General features: G+C 38.9%; 1 protein-coding gene across 7 annotated transcripts in view; it reads left to right on the top strand.

The window, feature by feature from the left end:
• EPB41L4A (erythrocyte membrane protein band 4.1 like 4A) overlaps nt 1-19,511 on the top strand; it is a 266,210-nt gene that overhangs the window by 212,598 nt on the left and 34,101 nt on the right. For all 7 annotated transcript variants that reach the window (XM_071209359.1, XM_004452449.4, XM_071209364.1 and 4 more), the window contains 5 exons: nt 1,040-1,130; nt 4,127-4,210; nt 5,212-5,325; nt 9,319-9,366; nt 10,311-10,388. In XM_071209359.1, the coding sequence (XP_071065460.1) occupies nt 1,040-1,130; nt 4,127-4,210; nt 5,212-5,325; nt 9,319-9,366; nt 10,311-10,388 (415 nt within the window). The remainder of the gene's footprint in view (nt 1-1,039; nt 1,131-4,126; nt 4,211-5,211; nt 5,326-9,318; nt 9,367-10,310; nt 10,389-19,511) is intronic.

Below are 19,511 nucleotides of genomic sequence, written 5' to 3'. Positions count from 1 at the left end.
GGATCACATGAGTAGTTACATTTAAAGTGCTTAGAACAGCCACTGATAAATAGCTAGTGCTTAATCAGTGTTAGCTCTTACTAATAGTATCACAAACTCATCTCCGTGACTCGAAACCCTCTGAGGTAGTGGCGATTCTGCCTTGGATTCAAGGACTCCGTGGACCTACCCCTGCGAACTGCATCTCTGAGGAGCACACCTGCTTGCCAGACTGTGGGCGTCCAAGCTGGCAGCTTCGCCCTGCTCATCATTGCTGCCTCCCCCAGAAGCAGGTGCAGTGACCCTTGAGAAGAATTGCCATTGTGCTGCGCATCTCACTCCTGCAGGCTGAGCCGCCTCTGCCTGAGAATGGGAACCGACCTCCTGGATGGGCCCAGGCACCTCGCTATCTTTATTTTGGTCATGATTTCCCACAGTGTGACTGCTGCAGGCTCCCTCTGCTGGTCCAGCTAGCATGCATGAAAATCTGTGAAATAAAAGCTTTTAAAAATTTAGGTTTAGACTTTGAGGGATGGTTGTGTAATTGAAAACCTATTTTGCATCTGAGGCATACAAATCACTCCTCTGTTATGCTTGCCATTTACATTATGAGTTGGAATATTTACAGGTTTGAAATACTTTTTTTGGTTTGGTTTGATTTCGAATGATGGCTGTCTTGACCTTCCTAGAAACAGTAACTTCTTCACAGCATAGTTATCAACTGATTAATATTTTTTATATTCCAATATATGGTACTAAATATTTTAAAACCTATTTTAATATGCTAAAGTAAAAATTGACCGTGTTGGTAGGTACTTCAATAACTCTAAATGTTGCAAAAGGTCTGATTTCAAAGTGGTATCATAGTATAAGCCTCCTAAGACATTGTTACATTGAGGGTTTAGTACCTGTCATTATTGATTAGGAATTCTAATTCTAATTCACATAAAATGTGTCATGATGTCCCAGAAAGTGCATTTTAAAGTTCTTCTTCTTTGTGTTTTCCTGCTTTCTGTCTTCCTTCTACCTTACATCTTTCCTTCCCCCTCTTTGCTCATAGGATCAAACAATATAAATCGGGTAACTGCAAACCTGGAAAGTGGAGAAAATGAAGGAACAACTAAAATTATTGCACCTTCACCAGTAAAAAGGTCAGTGCAGTCAGCTGAAGAAACACAATTCTATGCTGTCAGAAAAATGATTTTTCTTTTTAACAAGGTTAAGAGTCTTTTTACTTCGATAGTTAACTAACACCTTGGATCAATGAGTGGGTTCCAGTAAGTAGTCTATGGGTCAAAGAATACTTTTAAATGCCAGTAAAATATAAAACATCAGGACCTGCCTCTCTCATTTGAGAGGAAATGCTCTTACTATCACAACATGGTGTAATCACTGATAGTCTTTGGTCCTCCTCCTTGGCAGCAAAGTGAAAATTCTAAGTGATTTCTAAAATAGCATGACATAATGGACTACTCAGAGGGACTACTCAGAGAAATAATGTGGATGATATTCATGTTTAATGTTCTGTGTTCATTACACTGGTGCAATGAACTGTGACCCTGAAAAAAGGGTTTATAAAATTTAGAGGCGTCAAAGCTTCAGAAGTCTGTGATTGTATATGTATGAAGAGTTGTCATGGTCCTCTGCATCAATTTTCCCAGCAGCATTCCCCATGGAAGAACCTTCTCTTAATAATTTAATGGATTATTTCCTTGAAAGCTCTGCCTTGTTCTCTGTTAAGGAACTATTTCAGAGTCATTTTTTCCTTTCTCCAATTATGTTCACGGAACAGCATTTAGACATACAATGAGCAGCTTTCATTGGCTCACTTTTGCTATATAGCTTGCTCTCTCCATCACGGAGAAGTCCAAGTCATCAGAAATACATAGCCTTGAAAGACATCTTAGATCATTTGGTCAGTCTTTTGTTAGTAAATAATGTTGTCTTTATTCAGCTGGATTGTGGCTACTTTGAGGAATATAGTTTATAATTTGTTAGGAAAATAATTCTAAAATATGAGGATTCCTACAGCTGTGAAATTTCCCCCAGGGTTTTGCCTACATTTTCTTTCGCCCCATTCCTCCCTTTACAGATCCTCCTTTTGGTATGATGAGTTATTTTCCTTTGCATACACTTTAGTGCACTGTGTGCCTCTTAGCCAGCCTCACTGCTATGGATAGAGTACCTGTTCAATCTGAATGTTCATGGTGAGTCCAACATAAGAACAGTAATCTTCCATGAAATTCAGAACCCAAGCTTTTTTTTGGCATGTACAGAAGGAGAACAATCACCTTTGCAACTGCATTCCTGCCAATAGTACTGATACCTGATGGGCTGCCAAAATTTCCCACTGAAGGTCCAGATGAGAAATAGTTTAGGGAGTGAATGCAATTAATTTGCCGGCCAAGATTCCATTATTCTTTAACTTTCATCTACTCTCCCAGTTCCCCTTTCATCTCCCTATTTCTTTTTGTAATGTTCATTTTCTCATCTCTTTGTTCTCTTTCTGATTTACTAAATACAAATATACACTCATACCTTTTACTGTTGTATTAAATATCTACCATATCATTTTTCATCACTTCAAAAGGTAAGCTTTTACTTTGGGAATTTGATCACAAAAAATTTTGATCTTTATAAAAATATATTGTTTATATAGAAAATCTACCTACTCTGTATTAATGCTGTGTTTTATATGCATTTGTTAAATATATACATTTTTTGTCTAATTCATATTAATTCCTGTAGGGACATAATATGCTAGGGTTGAAGTTTCTTTTTTTTTCTCAAATGACCTTGCCATTTTTCTCTCTCATCCTTGTTGCCTCTTACAAAAAACACTTTTGGGACAATTATGTAGAGGACTCCTTAAGAAGCCAGGGCTAAAAGTTGATTAAATAACTGTATCTTTTCCTGAAGCTATGACTCCTGGGGAGGTGAGAAGTGACACATTCCCAACCCCCACTGATGATTGAAGGATTCTGATGAGTCCCTTTGTTTCTCCCCATGTGTTTCTAAAACAGTTTGTTGGGACTGAATAATACCTCAGATATGTTTATGTTCTTAGAACAGAAAGATGATACTAGGTCAGGAAATACCTTTTCAGAGTCATCCTGGCTTGAAAGGACGAAGCCAAGATGTGGCGGAAGCTAGGGAAGGTCAGTTAGGGCCACCCAAACCTGCCCTGAACTGACTGACCTGTCCAGATTTAAACCCGTCCAGTGCCAGGGCTCGCTGACCACTGCAGTACAGGAGCCTGTGAGCCTGGTTTCCTTCCTCATACCTTTCTTCTTTTCTTGACTCAACTGTTGCCCTTGCTTCTTTCCCTGTGAGTAGACTCTCTTAAAATTTTATTAACAGTTGATGACCTGGCTTTTGTTGATTTAAAAGTTGTGGAACTTGAAAGAAAGGGGAGAAAAAAAGACCCAAGGGCACTTGCTAGTACAGACATAGTTTTTAGGCAACCACCTCATATTCTTTTTGGGATGAGTCAAGGGTATTAATAAACAAATTTAACACAAAAAACATTTTTAAGGCAGTTTTATTGAGATATATTCACCATACAATCCATCTAAAGTGTGCAGTCAGTGGCTTTTAGTTGTGCATTCATTGCTGCAATCAATTTTAGAACATTTCCTTTACTCCAAAAAGAAAAACTCTATACCCCTTATAGTCACCTCTCAATCTCTCTATCCATCTCCAGGTTTACATAACCACTAATCTATTTCTGTCTCTGTAGATTTATTTATATTTACATTTTATATAAATGGTATCATACAATATGTAGTTTCTGTCATTTAGCACAATGTTGTTTTTTTTTTTTAAAGTTGTGAGCTTACAAAACATAATGCTTAACATTCGGGACTCCCATACATCACCCCACCACTTCAGCACCTTGCATTGCTATGGCACATTTTAAAACAAAAACTTATTTTTTTTTAACAAATCAGTTTTATTGGTACATTTTAATAAAGCATAAATCCATCCAAAGTGTACAATCAATGGTATTCACTGTAATCACGTATTTGTACATTCATTGCTTTGGTCTTCTTTAGAGCACTTTCATTTTTGTTGAAGAAATATATATGGGAGTCAACTTTCTTCTATTTTTGAATTTCTGTATTTGTTGTCTTTACTTTTTCTAAAGCTTTAAGAAGGCAAAGAATGAAAACAGCCCTGATACCCAAAGATGCAAATCCCATGCACCGTGGGAAGAAAATGGTCCCCAGAGGTAAATCATTGTTTCCATAAAGGGGAACAGTAGCAAAAGGGTTCCCAATTGCAACTCATTGACTAAAGGAACCAGCTGCTCAGTAGCTGGTTATAGCTAATGCTAGACAAGGCAGTCAAATGCCTAGATCAGTGTGAATGGTGGAAATCTGAAGTGGAAATAACAGGATGAGTCCTAATGTAAAACTTTATCCAGGGCAAACTAACGCATATTAAGAAACTGCTTGAAAGATGCTGAAGATGGTTTAGAATAAGATAATGTATTTCTGAAAACTGCAAATGACATATTAATGATAATTTCTCCCATTTCATCTTTCTTGTAGAAATTTTAGTCAAAAACTATAGCTGATGAATGGTGATTCTAGAAGGCCCGTATTCTTAAAAATATGGATATATTTAGTTCTTTTCTGTTCACAACTACCAGACAAATAACAGGCCTGCTTCATAATACTTTGTTTATATATTATAGGCATTCTAGGTTTGGGCTCTGAAATGACTACCCTGGGAATGAAATTCCAGCCCTGCCACTACCTTGGTATTTTATGTGGGCCACTTAATTAAACATATTTTGTCTTTCTGTTTCCTTTTCTGTTAAATGTACCTAGTAGTTTGTCCCTAAACATATGGAGTGAGTGCACATTAGCTAAGATAATGAATATTAAAGCCTTTTGCTCAGTTAATGTCTTGAAAGTGATAGGTTCATCATAAATGTGAATTGTTGTTAATGATGTTGCTGTCATTTTTTGTTTGTTCATTGCTTACTACTGAGGCCCAGTGAGACTCAGTAGTAGGCATTCTTGTAAAGTAATGACTTTCATGATTCAATTTACCAGATCTTACCTCTTTTTTTTCCTTTCAATAAATTTTGTCATCAAAGAAATCTTTGCATGCCCCAGAAAGAACCAAATGTGCAATTATGGCTGCTTCTCTAGATCAGTCTTAGGGTGTTTGCTCCTTCAGGCCCTCTGCAGGCAGTTATTGACCATTCCTGTTTTGCTCCAGCGGACTCTACAACTCTCCCAATGACCGCAGTAAATCACCAAAGTTCCCTTACACACGTCGCCGAAACCCCTCCTGTGGAAGTGACAATGACTCTGTACAGCCAGTGAGGAGAAGGTATGCTGACCACAGTCCCTCTGTTTTAAATTTCCAACAGATGATTTGGTTCTGTTTACATTTTTATAAGAGGTTATTCTCAGTAACATCATTGTTTGTCTGCCCAAGGCAATGGGAGGCTTATTCTTTTGAGATAAAGTAAGCTAGGGATTCTGAAGCACATCTCCTAAACAATCAGATTTTTAGACAGTAATCTTGTAAGATACGGACAGGAGCTTGCTTTCTGTATAATTAAGATTAATAAGTTAAAAATACACATGCCATATATTTATTATGTAATGTATAAATATATGTCCTATCGTTTATTATATACTAATATAATATATAGCATAATATATGTTAAAATAGTATTCTGAAATATATTAAGCATTTCTGCCTGGGAAGACAAAGCTTGGTTAAAAAAAATAAGGCTTCCTAGCTGAGGCTGAATGCTCAGCTTTCCAGATTAATATTGTCACATAAGCATGTGTAAAACCTTTTCAAAGCACACAGAGAAAATGAATCCTGTTGCATTTTCCCTAGCAGGTCAGATGAAGTTTGTGATTACATTTGTGTATGTGAATACCTAATAAAAAATAAAGTAGTTCAATATATGCACACTTCAGGCTCCCTCTGTGAAGCAGGCCAGGTGATGTGACGGGGCCAAGAGAAGTCCTAGAAATGGCTTACCAGTCCCTCCTACACGGCAGGGACTGTGACTTACTTTGGGAACCCACATAATTGGTATTTTTAAGTGATTTTTATAATTACTACAAGGTCCTTCCACCATAAACCATCAAACTTCTTTTTCTATATATATAGTGGGTTTGGCAAGTAGAAGCTCTTCTCTCTCCTGTGCCCTTCTTCATATTCATTTCCTGATCCTTCTCTGTTGGATCCTTTCTACTTCTGTCAGTTTCCCAGAACCTTGTTTTCCATGCTTTCCAAACCAGGTCCAACTTGACTAAGAGCCTGTCATGGTTAAGAAGAGAAAGGTCTACACCACCGTCACATGGGAAGCCTGAGAAGGGGGAGGCAGGATTGTGACCAACAGTGATTACGTAGAATAATGGAGTAATAGTTGGCATTTTCTTGGGATTTGGCAAGATTTGATTTGATTTCTTGGGATTTGGCTGGTGTGTATTATCTCATGTACTCCTTATAATGGCCTTACTTGAATTGGCATTGGTATCATTTAATCACTAGGCATTTCAAGCTAAGAAGCCTAATGCAGGAAACTGATGTGAAGGTATTGAGTTAGGATTGAAGAACAAAACGCAGGGGGGCGTAACCCAGACATCTGAAAGCTGCTACTGCTTCTGGCTAGAGGAATAAAAGGAGGCACCAAAACTCTAGCTAAAGCTGCTGGAGCTATAGCTTCTCAGGAGTATGGGGGTTGAGGCCAGTAGTGCTGCTGAAAGCAAAATAATTTCCCCTTTTCTCCTGCCTTCAAATCTTACCTAGTACGACTATAACTGGAGACCTCCCGTCTTGGCAGTACAGGGGAAATTATGCATGGATAGATCAGTGAGGGGCTGAGTACCAATGGAAAATGCCTAGCCAGCATTATTATCTCACTTTCTCAAGGGAGAAGATTGAGGCTCAGGGATATTACAGTAGCTTGCTTTTGAGGCACATCTGGGATTTGAATCCAGGTCTACCTGACATTCAAATTCCACATATCTGAAAAAGGCAGGGATAATGAAACCTCATTTAAATAAGGCAGGGCAAAAGATAACCTGTACTCTGTCCCTACTCAGGGGCCTAAGTGGGCTTTCTCCTTGGGAATACCAACAATTGGTTCAACTTGGACAACAGTTAGAGCCAAAGCAACACCACTACAAAATACTTTAACATGTATTTATGTGTGTATGTATGTTACGGGCCTGGGACGGGAGTACTAAATATGTTAGAAACTTGATACTGTGTTTATTAAATAGTTTATAGGTTTTTCATCCTTAAAAATTAGTGCAGGGAAGCGGACTTGACCCAGTGGTTAGGGCATCCGTCTGCCACATGGGAGGTCTGCGGTTCAAACCCCGGGCCTCCTTGACCCGTGTGGAGCTGGCCCACACGCAGTGCTGATGTGCGCAGGAGTGCCGTGCCACGCAGGGGTGTCCCCTGCTTAGGGGAGCCCCATGCGCAAGGAGTGTGCCCCATAAGGAGAGCTGCCTAGTGCAAAAGAAAGTGCAGCCTGCCCAGGAATGGCGCCACACACACGGAGAGCTGACACAACAAGATGGTGCAACAAAAAGAAACAGAGATTCCCATGTCGCTGACAACAACAGAAGTGGACAAAGACGACGACGCAGCAAATAGACACAGAGAACAGACAACCAGGGTGGGGGGGAAGGGGAGAGAAATAAATAAATAAAATAAATCTTTAAAAAAAAAAATGAGTGCAATTTGTTAGCACTCCTTAAATAAAATAATTACACATGTTGAGTAGACAAAATTGGTTTTAATACATATGAAAACAAATTTTAAAAGATTTGCTAAAATATACTACAATTTATATGATTTTCCCCTGAAATTAATTGCTCCAAATAGTTTAGAGCATATACATTCTCAAATCCCAGCTTAATGACATTGAGATACATTTTCTGCCTGCTTCCTGAGAAACATAGAGAAGTAATTGTGGTGATAAACACAGGGTCCTTTTCATGGTCACAGTCAAGGGGATAGATTATTTTGATTTACCAGTAAGAGAATCTTTTTGCTTGAGCAGTCATAGAGCCTTCTGTCTGGTTCTATGTGTCACTTAAAAGGTTTATTAGGCATGTGTATTTCGAGAAGACCATGTTGGCATAACAGAGCTAAATCACATTCTTCTCTTTTTTTTCCATTATGAATGCCCCTGTCTTTGCCAGTCTTGCTTTATCTTCATTCTTATTTGCCTTGCCGCATGGCACAGATCCCTATATAGCTGCATTAACTTTGCCATTTAAAACCAAGATTTGTCATCAGTATGGGAGAGTCTCCAGACTTAAAATTAATTATAGGGAATTATGGTTTGCTATGAGTGCTATCATATTTTTCAAAAGATATCAAAATTTTCTGTTTTGCCAGTTACGAAATGAATTTGCTACCAAATTCTGGCTGCGTCTAGAACAGTGACCCTTAACCTTTTTCTGTCATAGAACCCTGGAGAATCTGATGAAATGGTAGATTAATTCCTTAGGGAAAATTGCACATATTTAAATACACACCAAAATTTGCATATATGGGAGTGCATGTGGCTCAAGTGGTTGAGTGCCTGCTTCCCACATGGGAGGTCCTGGGTTTAGTCTCCAGTGCATCCTAAAAAAAAATTAAACCTAGAGATTGGGGCCGACCTTATCCACCCAGGCCTTAGTCAGGATTTCGGTTCTAGACCAGTAATGTAATAATGTGATCAGATTTGCTCTGTGTAAAGATGACTTTTGTGTTGAGAAGTGGTAGAAGAGGGCATAGTAGAATTGGAGAGACCAAGCAACAGCCTGTCGTAGAAGTCCTGGTGCAGTATAGAGTGGGAGCTTGGACTAGAGTGGTGATGTGGAGACAGAAGGGCGTGAAGGGTTTTGAGAGCCATTACAAGCTAAAACCAATAGGACTTGAAGGTTTGGTATGGGGCCTTAAGGGAGGCAGATTTCAAATGGGTTGTTAGATATGAGTCAGATTATGGCAGAACTTGGTTTGGCATATTGCAGACCTAGGAACTATAGGCTGATGGTATCACTGGATGAATGGGATTTAGTGGGCATATGCTAAAAGTTATTTCTCATTATTTCTAGACTGTTTGCAGCCCCACTAGAATGCTGGCTTCCTGAGGCCAGAGACTGCATCAGTTGGTATCACATTATATTTCTGGCAGTTTAGGTCTTGACATACTTGTGTACTTAAATGTTTGGTGAATGACTGAATGTGTAACAGATGTGCATTAACTGAAGTGAAACTCATTTTGCTGTGCTTTCCTTAGCCAACTGATAACTTTCTCTTTCTTTAAACATTTCTTCATCTATTTGTCTCCCACAGGAAAGCCCATAACAGTGGTGAAGATTCAGATTTAAAGCAAAGGAGGAGGTAAAAAAAAAAAAAAAAGGAGGTGGGGTTAGGGAGAAGGAGGAATGATTAGCAGATTAGCAGTACCAGAGTTGAGGCAAGAGTGGGGAATACTTTCTTGTTTTATTAGTGCCTGCTTTAAGAGTATTCTAAGTCTTTTTCTTTTCTTTTTTTTTTTTAAACTGTCTTTTAAAAGCCAGCTTGGGCTTCAACTGGTTCTGTCTTCCATTCTGTCATATCCTTAGATTTCTTTTTTCCTGCTCCTTTGTATCTCAGAGAAGCTGTCTTGATTATCTAAAATCACCCCAACACTTGGTGGCTTAAAACAACAAACACCATTTAGATCTCATGTAATTCTCTCAATCGAGTAGGTGGTTCTTGAGCCAGTCTTGTTGGGGGCTCACCTGAGGCTCTCCCATGTGTGGTATTTTGGCAGAATGGCAGGAGGATGGGGACCTCTTTCTTTACATGGTCTGTTTAGACAGTGGCTGGGAAGAAGCAGAAGCTGCCAATCCCGCTCAGGGCTAGTCGTGGAACTAGCAGTGTCCCACCACATTCTATTAGTAAAATAAGTCACAAGACAAATCCGTATTCAAGGAGAGGGCAAATAAACTCCACTTTTAACTGGGGGTAGGAGTTGGGGAGGGGAGACAAGGATTTGCATTTGTATTTATTCCATCAGAGCTTTGTTCAAAGTGATTGATTTTGTGGTCAAACATGGTGATGTTTGTCTTAATCTGCTTTCACGTTTGCCTTGCTTTGCTGTTTCCCTGAGCTGTAGACTCAGTCATATGTCTGACTGAATTGAGAAACACTGACTGGGAGAGGGATAATAAAGCTATTTATATTTTGCTTAGTAATTTAACTGCAAAATTAATTCCAAAGAACCAACGTGAGTCTTTCCGAAACGTTTCGTTTGTCATAAATGTGTGTTTTTTCTTTTGCTCTTCTCGTTTTGTCTTCAGATCACGCTCACGCTGTAACACGAGCAGTGGTAGTGAATCAGAAAACTCTAATAGAGAACACCGGAAAAAGAGAAACAGGTAATATCTGAATATCATAGTTAATTGGAACTCTGAAATCAGAGGCTGCCAATGGTGTTAGAAGCTGTGTGTCCTTTGTATTTTTTTTCCTGATACTGTGGTTTTAATTGTCATTTTTCCAAAAGTATCTCCTTTCCCGGGTTAAAAAAAAAGAAAGGTGTGTTGCAGATCACCCTTGCCCTGCAAATGGGCGGTGAGCTCAGTTTCCTATGTATTTTTAAGCCTGATTTTCTCATCAGAGTTTAAGGAGGAATCTGGCACTATTTTGAAGCACTAGTTTAGGAAACCTCAGCTCTTTGGATTGCGTTTTCTTATTATGGGGTGACTAAACAATTTGACAATGAGATCCCTTCTTATTTAAAAAAAAAAAAAGAAAAGAACCTGTATTTAGCACAAGGTAGTAACTTTGTCTAAGGGTGGTAAGGAGGTTTACCATTTGTGAAGAGATTGCTCCCTCACATGTTATTTAACATGACTTTACTATATTTTGTCCAGCCAGAAATGAGTCTCATTGTTTCATGATTCCATAGTTTCAGCCTCACCTATAAGTATATGCAAATATATGCTTTTTTTCATGTCAGGCACATAGAGAAGGATAAATACAGTCAATTCATATCTGTAAGACTCATTTTTAAGAGCTTGCTAATAACATCATTTAACATGTAATTAGCATGGGTGATGGCTTAATGATTAATCAGTTTCCTCTAGTTTCAAAACACTTATTTGAAAACATTAAGTGTTCATGTGCTCAATGAAAAGGGATCAGATTGGGAACTGGAGAGATTTGGTTACCTACCAGTTGTGACTATTTCTAACCCAGTGGTTCTTGACTAGGGAGAATTTTGTCCTTGCCCTTGCACTCCATCTCTTCCTAGGACATTTGGCATTGTGCACAGATATTTTTGATTGTCACAATTTAGGGGGAAGGGATGCTCTTAACATGTAATAAGTAGAGACCAAAGATGATGTTAAATGCCCAACAAAGCATCGGACAGGCTCCCCCTCCCCCAGTAAAGAAGTATCTGGTCCAGACATCAGTAGTGCTACTTTGGGAAGCCCTGTTCTAAGCTGTTTACTTTTCTGTGTCTTCTTTTTCTTTTCTGTATATGGAGGAGATTGGACTACACAGATAATCTACAGAGACCTCGGGCCTTCTTAAGTGCTTGGAACAAATTGAATCTTCTTCCCCCTCTAGATACAAAGCATGCATGGTAATAGCCTAGATTGCATTGTAAGAGTGGACCATTTCCTTAGTAAAGCTTTGTAGGTGAAGTCTTTGGCGGGGGGGGCTACAATCATATTAGATATATGTGAGATCTCAATGTGTTACGGCACCTTTCTCAAGAAAAAGATTTCAGTTTCTTCATCTGTAAAAAACCCTAGTGTGGGAGGTAGAGCTCCCTTTGGTGTCTTCTTCTTCTTCTAAAATTCAGTATTTTTGCAAAATCAGTGTAAAACAAGGCAAAAAAACCACATGTTTTTCTCTACGTGAATGTTGTACTTATCAGTCAAGCCAGTGTCATCATAAATCTACTTCTGTGTTTCTTGGACTATTCTAAGTTGTGCTCAGAAGGTAGCCCATTTAAAAGCAGCATCTATTGGGGTCAGAAGTATTTACAGGGAAGTGGCTCAATTGATAGAGCGTCTACCTACCACATGGAGAGCCCAGGGTTCAATATCCAGGGCCTCCTGACCTGTGTGGTGAGCTGGCCCATGTGCAGTGCTGCTGCTCACAAGGAGTGCCGGGCCATGCAGGGGTGTCCCCTGCATAGGGGTACCCCACGTGCAAGGAGTACACCCTACAAGGAGAGCTGCCCTGTGCAAAAAAAGCGCAGCCTGCCCAGGAGTGCTGCCATACACATGGAGAGCTGAAGCAGCAAGATGATGCAACAACAAAAAAAAGTGACACAGTTTCCCGATGCCACGTGACAAGAATGCCAGCGGACACAGAATAATACATAGCAAATGGACACAGAGAGCAGACAAGGGGGGAGGGGGAGAAATAAATAAAATAAATCTTTAAAAAAAAAAAAGTATTTACAGTGATATCTGCTGTTAAAAATGAAACATCAGGGGAGGGGTATAGCTCAGTGGTTGAGTGCCTGCTTCCCATGTACGAGATCTGAGTTTCAATCCCCAGTATCTTCTAAAAACAAAACAGCAATTATTAAATAATTTTTTAAAAAATGAAACACCATTTAAAGTTTGCCAACAAATCTTAAATAGCTCTTTGCTGATCTATCTGCCCTGGCTTCAGTATTATTTCATATAGGTATTTCCTTCCGCAAGAGTGTCGTTCCTCTACACCTAAACAATTCTTTAGATTGGCTTTCTTTGGACTGTGTAGGAAGTATATTTCAAAACGAGGATAGTTCTGAATACTTAAATGCTAATGCACTTTGATAAGACTAATAATGAGAAATAGCTTTCAAAATATACCCTGACACATTTCATGTAAAGGGTCCAAGGGGCTTTTGGAATTATTTTATTTTACCTGTAGAAATATTGTCCTAGGGTTACATAGCTTGCCTATGTTTGCAAAAGAGGAGGTCTAGAGTCTAGCTAGCACAGCAAAAAGGGGACAGGGGAAGAAATAGGTTTTCTAGTTCTAATCAATGAACCCTCCCCTCCCTCCCCAAATTCTAGTGCAGTGGGTGACAATGTGCAGTAAAAAAAAAAAGACATTGTGCTGCTCTGGTGCTCTTCATCCACTATGCTATGCTACTGCAAACCCTTCTATCCCATCATTAGCCTTTAAAAAATGGTTTTATATATATATCATATATATAATTTCCACTTTACCCATTTTGAATGTACAAGTCAGTGTCATTGATTACATTTACAGTGTTAGGCTAGCATCAGCACAATCCATTACCAAAATTTTTTCATCACCCAGAACTGACTCTTTACCCATTAAGCACTAATTCCTTGTTTTAACTTCCTAACTGCTAAAATAAATACCATACAAAGAGTTGACTTAAGACAGGAATGTATTGACTCAGAGTTTCAGAGGCCAGGAGGCTTGCTTTCTCCCAGGGCTGGTGTCTTCTGGCTCGCCAGCAATCTTTGGAGTTCCTTGGCTTTTCCTTCACATGGCACTGCACGAGGCAGTGTCTTCTCCTTTCTCTTCTGGGTGTTGTTGACTTCTAGCTTCTGGCTGTTCCCTGTGACTTCTCTTTCTGTCAGACTCACTCTGCTTATAAAGGACTCCAGTCATCTGGATTCATGCCCACCCTGATTCCATTAGGCCACACCTTAACTGAAGTAACATCTTGAAGAGATTTAATTTACAATGGGCCCACACCTACTGAATGCAGACGTGACCAGAAACATGTCCAAATGGGTACCTGATCAATCCCCCATGCTTCCCATTCCTCCTTGCCCCAACCCTGATAAGTTTTAATCTACTTTATGTCACTATGAATTTGCTTATTCTAGATATTTCATCTATGTGGAATCATACAATATCCATTTGTGTCTGACTTATTTTACTTACATGTTTTCAAGGTATATCCATGTTGTAGCATGTATCAGGACTTCCTTTTTATGACTGAATGATATTTCATTGAATGGATATATGATATTTTGTTTTATCCATTCATCTGTTGATGAACTCTTGGGTTGTTTCTACCTTTTGGCTCTTCTGCATAAAGCTGCTATGAACATAGGTGTACAAGTATCTGTTTGAGTTCCCTTATTAGCTTTTTAAATTTTGCCAGAAAATTCTACCTTCTACTTCAGGACACTTAGCTCTGAATACCTGAACTGTAGCTCTGCTAACAGTCTCACCATGTCTTCTGTCTCCAGATGCCTGTCTTCCTACTTGTGCACAAGGCACTTCTTTGGAGAGAGGATGAATCTCTTCACCTTCTCTGTCCCTCTTTATCTTGCTGATGGTGATCCAGCCTAGTGGTCAGCACTGTCCTTTGTGCTTTTACTAAAGAATTCTGGTAACCCTTGAATGCAGCAATCAGAATCGTATATATGATGTTCCACTTTATAGCTGCAAAGTTTCTAAGGATACTTCAGACACTTAAACGAGAGCCTGCACCCAGGCACACCCTACTTTCCCACCTCCCTTCCTCTCGTGGACAGGAGCTTGTGCCTGGGGAGAAGGGGAACTACTGGAAACTGTTTTCAAAGCCCATGACAAGTGTCTGGTGGAAGTTTAGACAGAAATTTACTTTATGGAGATTGTGTGTGATCTTTGAGATGTTCTTCCCTTTGCCTCCCTGTTTGGCTGGGTTTTTTGTTTTTTTGTGTTTTGTTTCCTGTTTATTTTTTGTTTTTGTTTTAGTGTGCAGGAAGTCTTTCCAGCTGGGTTTGAGACCACTCTGTGGGGATAATGTTTGTTTTGTTTTTTTAAGAAGTCTACCCTTTGGATCTTAAGCTGCTTTGCTGTTTCCATGGATATAACAATTTAAATACCTCTCATTTTGTCGAAGAGAAACAAAGTTAATCAAGCAATGTTTATAAATCAACTTTGTCCAAAACAGTAGCAGTGGTTTTGCACAACCATTAAAATATATCAAAATCCACACCAACTCTAGAAGGCTAGTATTAGAAACAGAGATTGTTGTTTTGTTTTAATTTTAGAAAATTATAACTGTAAATGAGCACTGCACCTCCCTGTCATCTTTGGGTCCAGAGCTAACCAGGCCAGACGTGTGCAGGTTCTTTTGTTAGTGTGTTAATTGTCGGGTTTCATTCCACAGCCGTTTCCCAGAACACCAGAAGGCTTTACCTTCCTCCTATTTTTGAGGCATTGTTTATTTCTTGCCTTACCCCTTTTTCCACTTTAGTTCTTTCTCTACTGTTTTGATAATCTGAATGAATATCTTCCAATTTTTTAGGTTTTGAGGACTGAGAAGGTAATTTTTTGTTCCATTTCTATAATCAGCTAGAAGTTGGGAAACAGTTTCTTGTTATAATAGCTAAGAAAACAGAAAGTCCTTATTTTTCCCCTTAGTTTCTCTACTTATTTTCCTCATTTTTCTGTTATCTTGCCTCCCTTTTCACTCTTTATATTATTTTTCTTCACCTGGTCTCATCTATTCTTAGCTTCTTTCCCATGCTTTCTTCCTTTCTCCTGTCTTAGAATTCTGTATCTGCTTAGGAACCAATGATGTGTAACAAAATACCCCAAGGATTTGGGTTAGGGTCTTGATTCTGCCATGTGCTCTTTGACCTTGAGCAACTCGTTTAACCAATCTGGATCTTAGTTTTCTCATTTTTAAAATGCGGTGTATAATAACCCATTTTCTATTATCTATTTTCTGGATGAATTACTATGAAGAATAAATTAAATTCTAAGAAAGTATTTTGGAGTATAGAATCATGCTGTTTTTTTACCAAGTTTGGCGATACTGCCTCTATGCCTGCTGCCCCATCCCTCCTCCACCCATTTCCCAGCTCTTTCCACTTTTCCTTTAGCCCTGTTTCCCATTCTCCCACCTTCTCCAACTTCCACATTTGATTATTTTTATATCAGGCATTCTTAACCTCTGACACATGGGTAAGCTCCCCAGGTCTGATAATCCCATGAAATTGAGTATAAAACTGTGCATATTTTTCCAGGTGTATATTTTCCTGGCTATAGGATCTCTAACTTTTATCAGATTCTTAAGTGGTTCTGTACAACCCCTAAAACATAATGAAGTATTTATTAATATCTAAATGGTAAAGGATAGATCAGTATTGGGAAATGATATTGGCATTTCAATTGACAGTAGCATTAAAAACTAAAATGCTTAAATTTTCTTTAGAGGTTACATGTCTTGCTCTACAGATTTGTGAGTTAGCATTAGATTGTATTAGTCTTCATTAATTAGAATTTTGAAACTTGTGCCTGAGATCAGAAGAGTTGGCCAGCTCACCACTGGAGGTTTGAGCCCCTGGGCCATTGCCTGGACTTGCTCAAGGTCACTTAGGAGAAGTAGACTTATCAGAGAGAAATCCTTTGTTAACTAGCTTTCCCTGAAAGTACCTTTAGCTTAATAAAACATCCTTCACGTTCAGAAACCAGTCTGCAAAATATCTTTTGTGCTACAGATGAAAATCAGCAGTCCTTTGAGCATTCTGCAGGGTGAATCTGTGGTTCGCTTGTCATTCATTAACTTTGATGTGTTGCTAGGCTCTTAGGATTCTGAAGTGGGAGATTTGAGGGGCGGGGAATAGGAGATCTGAGTAGTAGTCTGGTGTTTTTTTGCATTAACATAAAAGTAGAAGTAACTCTGGGGCCTGGTGAGGATTAAAAGAGCAAAAGAAATGAGAGATGCTCAGGGTAGGAGCCAGGACTAAAGTAAATTGGCCTAATTTTCTTCGGTAACTTTTATTTTATAAACACACAGGTTATGTATGAGAGGCAGTGTATGTACAGCAGAGTAGGACAAAGAATTAGGGAGATTGTGTTATGGATTTAACACTGTTTTGAAAACCTCTGTGGCCATGAACAGGGTCCCTTTACCCTCTGAATCTCGCGTGCAAAGTGGAATAATACCTGCCCTGCCTCCATCACAAGAGGTTTGTCAAAATCTGGGAGATAAGGGATGTGCTTCCAAAAGGATAAAGAGCTCTGCATAGAAGGCAGGTACTATTAGATTATCAAGAACTTTTAGCAATGCTCCGTATTATCTGAAGCCCCTGTAGTGTCTTTAAAACAGTACCCAGATCCCTTTAACAAAAGAGAGATCACTGTTTCTAATATGAATTTGTTTTTGCCACAAATGTTAAGAGTTTGTTCCTGCCTTTTAGGAACTATATCTGAGTAAGAAATTAAGATAGTTTTTATATTTTAATCCTGTTCCATAAAGTCTTTTATATTATTTTTCTTTAAAAGAAGTTGTTCTATGTATTATTTTTCTTTAAAATAATAGAGGTTGTTCTTTGTGGCAGAAATATGGCACTGCAACTAACAGGGATGATACATTTAGGCAGAACAAATCTAAAAGATCACGATTTTGGTAGGGGTTTTGTTTTTTTTTTCAAATTTATTTATTTTTAATTTATTTCTCTCACCTCTTCCCCCCACCCATGATCTGCTCTCTATGCCCATTCGCTATGTGTGTTCTTCTCTGTCTGCTTGGATTCTTGTCTGTGGCACGGGGAATCTGTGTCTCTTTTGGTTATGTCATCTTGCTGCATTGACTCTGTGTGTGGGGGGGGTGCCACTCCTGGGCAGACTGTGCTTTCTTTGTGCCAGGTGGCTCTCCTTTACAGGGCACACTCCTTGTGCGTGGGGCTCCCCTACACAAGGGGACACCCCTGCATGGCACGGCACTCCTTGTGCACATCGGCACTGTGCATGGGCCAGCTCCACATGGGTCAAGGAGGCCCTGGGTTTGAACTCTGGACCTCCCATGTGGTAGGCAGACACTCTTTTATCAGTTGAGCCAAAATCTGCTTCCCTTGGTAGGCTTTTGTTGTTGTTAGAATGGTACAAAAGAAATTTATTGTCCTCTGTACTCTAGGAAAAACTGTTTTGGATGGTAGCAAATTTAAACCAGTAGATATATCTTCTACATTGTCTGAAAATAGGTAGCTCTTTCCTTGAAAGTATTCCCTACTTCTCTGCCCCTGATTTAGGAGCTGCAAACAAGGTAATAATTGTTGGTGTGGAGAGGATAATTCATATAAAGTAGATACAGACAGTGTTCACCATGTTACAGATGCAAGAGTTTCTGATTTCCACTTAATAGGACATATCAGGACTTAGACATTTGATATGACTGATTTAGGGCTTCCAGAGCATCATCAAAGTTGCTGTGGAAATGCAAAGCCTCAGCAACTAGAAATGCTGTCAGATTATTAAGTAAGGGCAAACAGGTTAAAAAGGATGAAAACAGAAGGAAAGTTTGAAAGGGAAATTGCACCAATGTACAATTGGTGGGAGCATGAGGAATAAATGGAAGAGACAGAAGTGCCTATAAGAGCAAATAAGAATAATTTATTGATGGTGGGGGAAGGTGGGAAAAGCAAATGAATTTTTGCTGACTGGTATTAAGGGAGTATGTTGACAGATGCCTGAAACCAGCATAAATTTCCCTAGGGAAGAAAAACTACTGAAAAAAGTGAGGATTGTTGTATAGCAAGTGATCCAAAAATGAGTGCAGCCAGTGAGAAACACAAGTTCACAATCAGTTGGGAACTACAGATTTAATTTTAGCAGTAAAGTGGCCATAGGAAGCAATTGTCTGAAACATTATGCTATAGCTGAAAAGTAGAGGTTTGCTTCAAGATGTCTGACTGGTTTGGAAACAAAAACACAACTAGAGTTTTAGAGCGAGAAAGGATCTTTGCAATAATTTTGTAGATGAGGAAACTGAGTCCTGACTGAGAAGATAGGTGATTTGCCCCAGGTCTCAGCTAGTGGCTGAGCTGGGACTACACAGGAGCAACTTGTTTTCCTCACTTTATCTGGAAGCTTTATTTTACTTTTGCTCTGTAAGATTTCTCAAGTTCAACATTCAACATGGTCTTTCAATGAATGAGAACTGAGTTAAGAATTGGTATATAGAAAAGTCATTTTAGGAAAAAATACTTCTTGAGTAAAGGGAAAAGACAAAAGTAAAACCCATAGGGATTTATAAGGCAATTCTTTTGAAATTGTGAAGAATTTTGCAGAAACGGCAGAACTGTGATTGGGAAGACACAGGAAGGAAGACACTAGGAATAGTCATTATCTTCTTTATTGTTATTAAATGATAAAGCATTTCATCTTCAAAACCTTTTGCAAACTTTAATTACATGTCAAATGTAGTTAAAATCTAAATTGCCTGGATAGTCGGAAAAAGTGGACCATTGAAGTCTGGTGAGACTTAGAGTAAATATATTAGAAATCTCCTATTCCAAATGTTGTTTGAATATGCTTTATTCTAAAGCAGTTTTCTCCCTTATATGTTCATTAAAAGAACAAAAAGCTTTATTTGATCACCTTCTTGTCCCACTTTTTGGCCCGCCAAGTTGTAGGTAGGAAATAAAATAAACGTGGTAAATGTAGACTTAATGGATTGGAGGATATAGGAAAGAAACATTTAGCGTTTTTGAGCTCCACCTTTAAATGTAGTATGAAAATGAATCAATTCCCAATATAAAGTACAATGGACTTTTGCCTCCTTCAGACTT

Source organism: Dasypus novemcinctus, chromosome 2 (genome assembly GCF_030445035.2).
Source record: "Dasypus novemcinctus isolate mDasNov1 chromosome 2, mDasNov1.1.hap2, whole genome shotgun sequence".
Taxonomy (NCBI): Eukaryota; Metazoa; Chordata; class Mammalia; order Cingulata; family Dasypodidae; genus Dasypus; species Dasypus novemcinctus.
The sequence above is the reverse complement of the archived record's forward strand: the minus strand, read 5'-3'. Positions and strand labels throughout refer to the sequence as shown.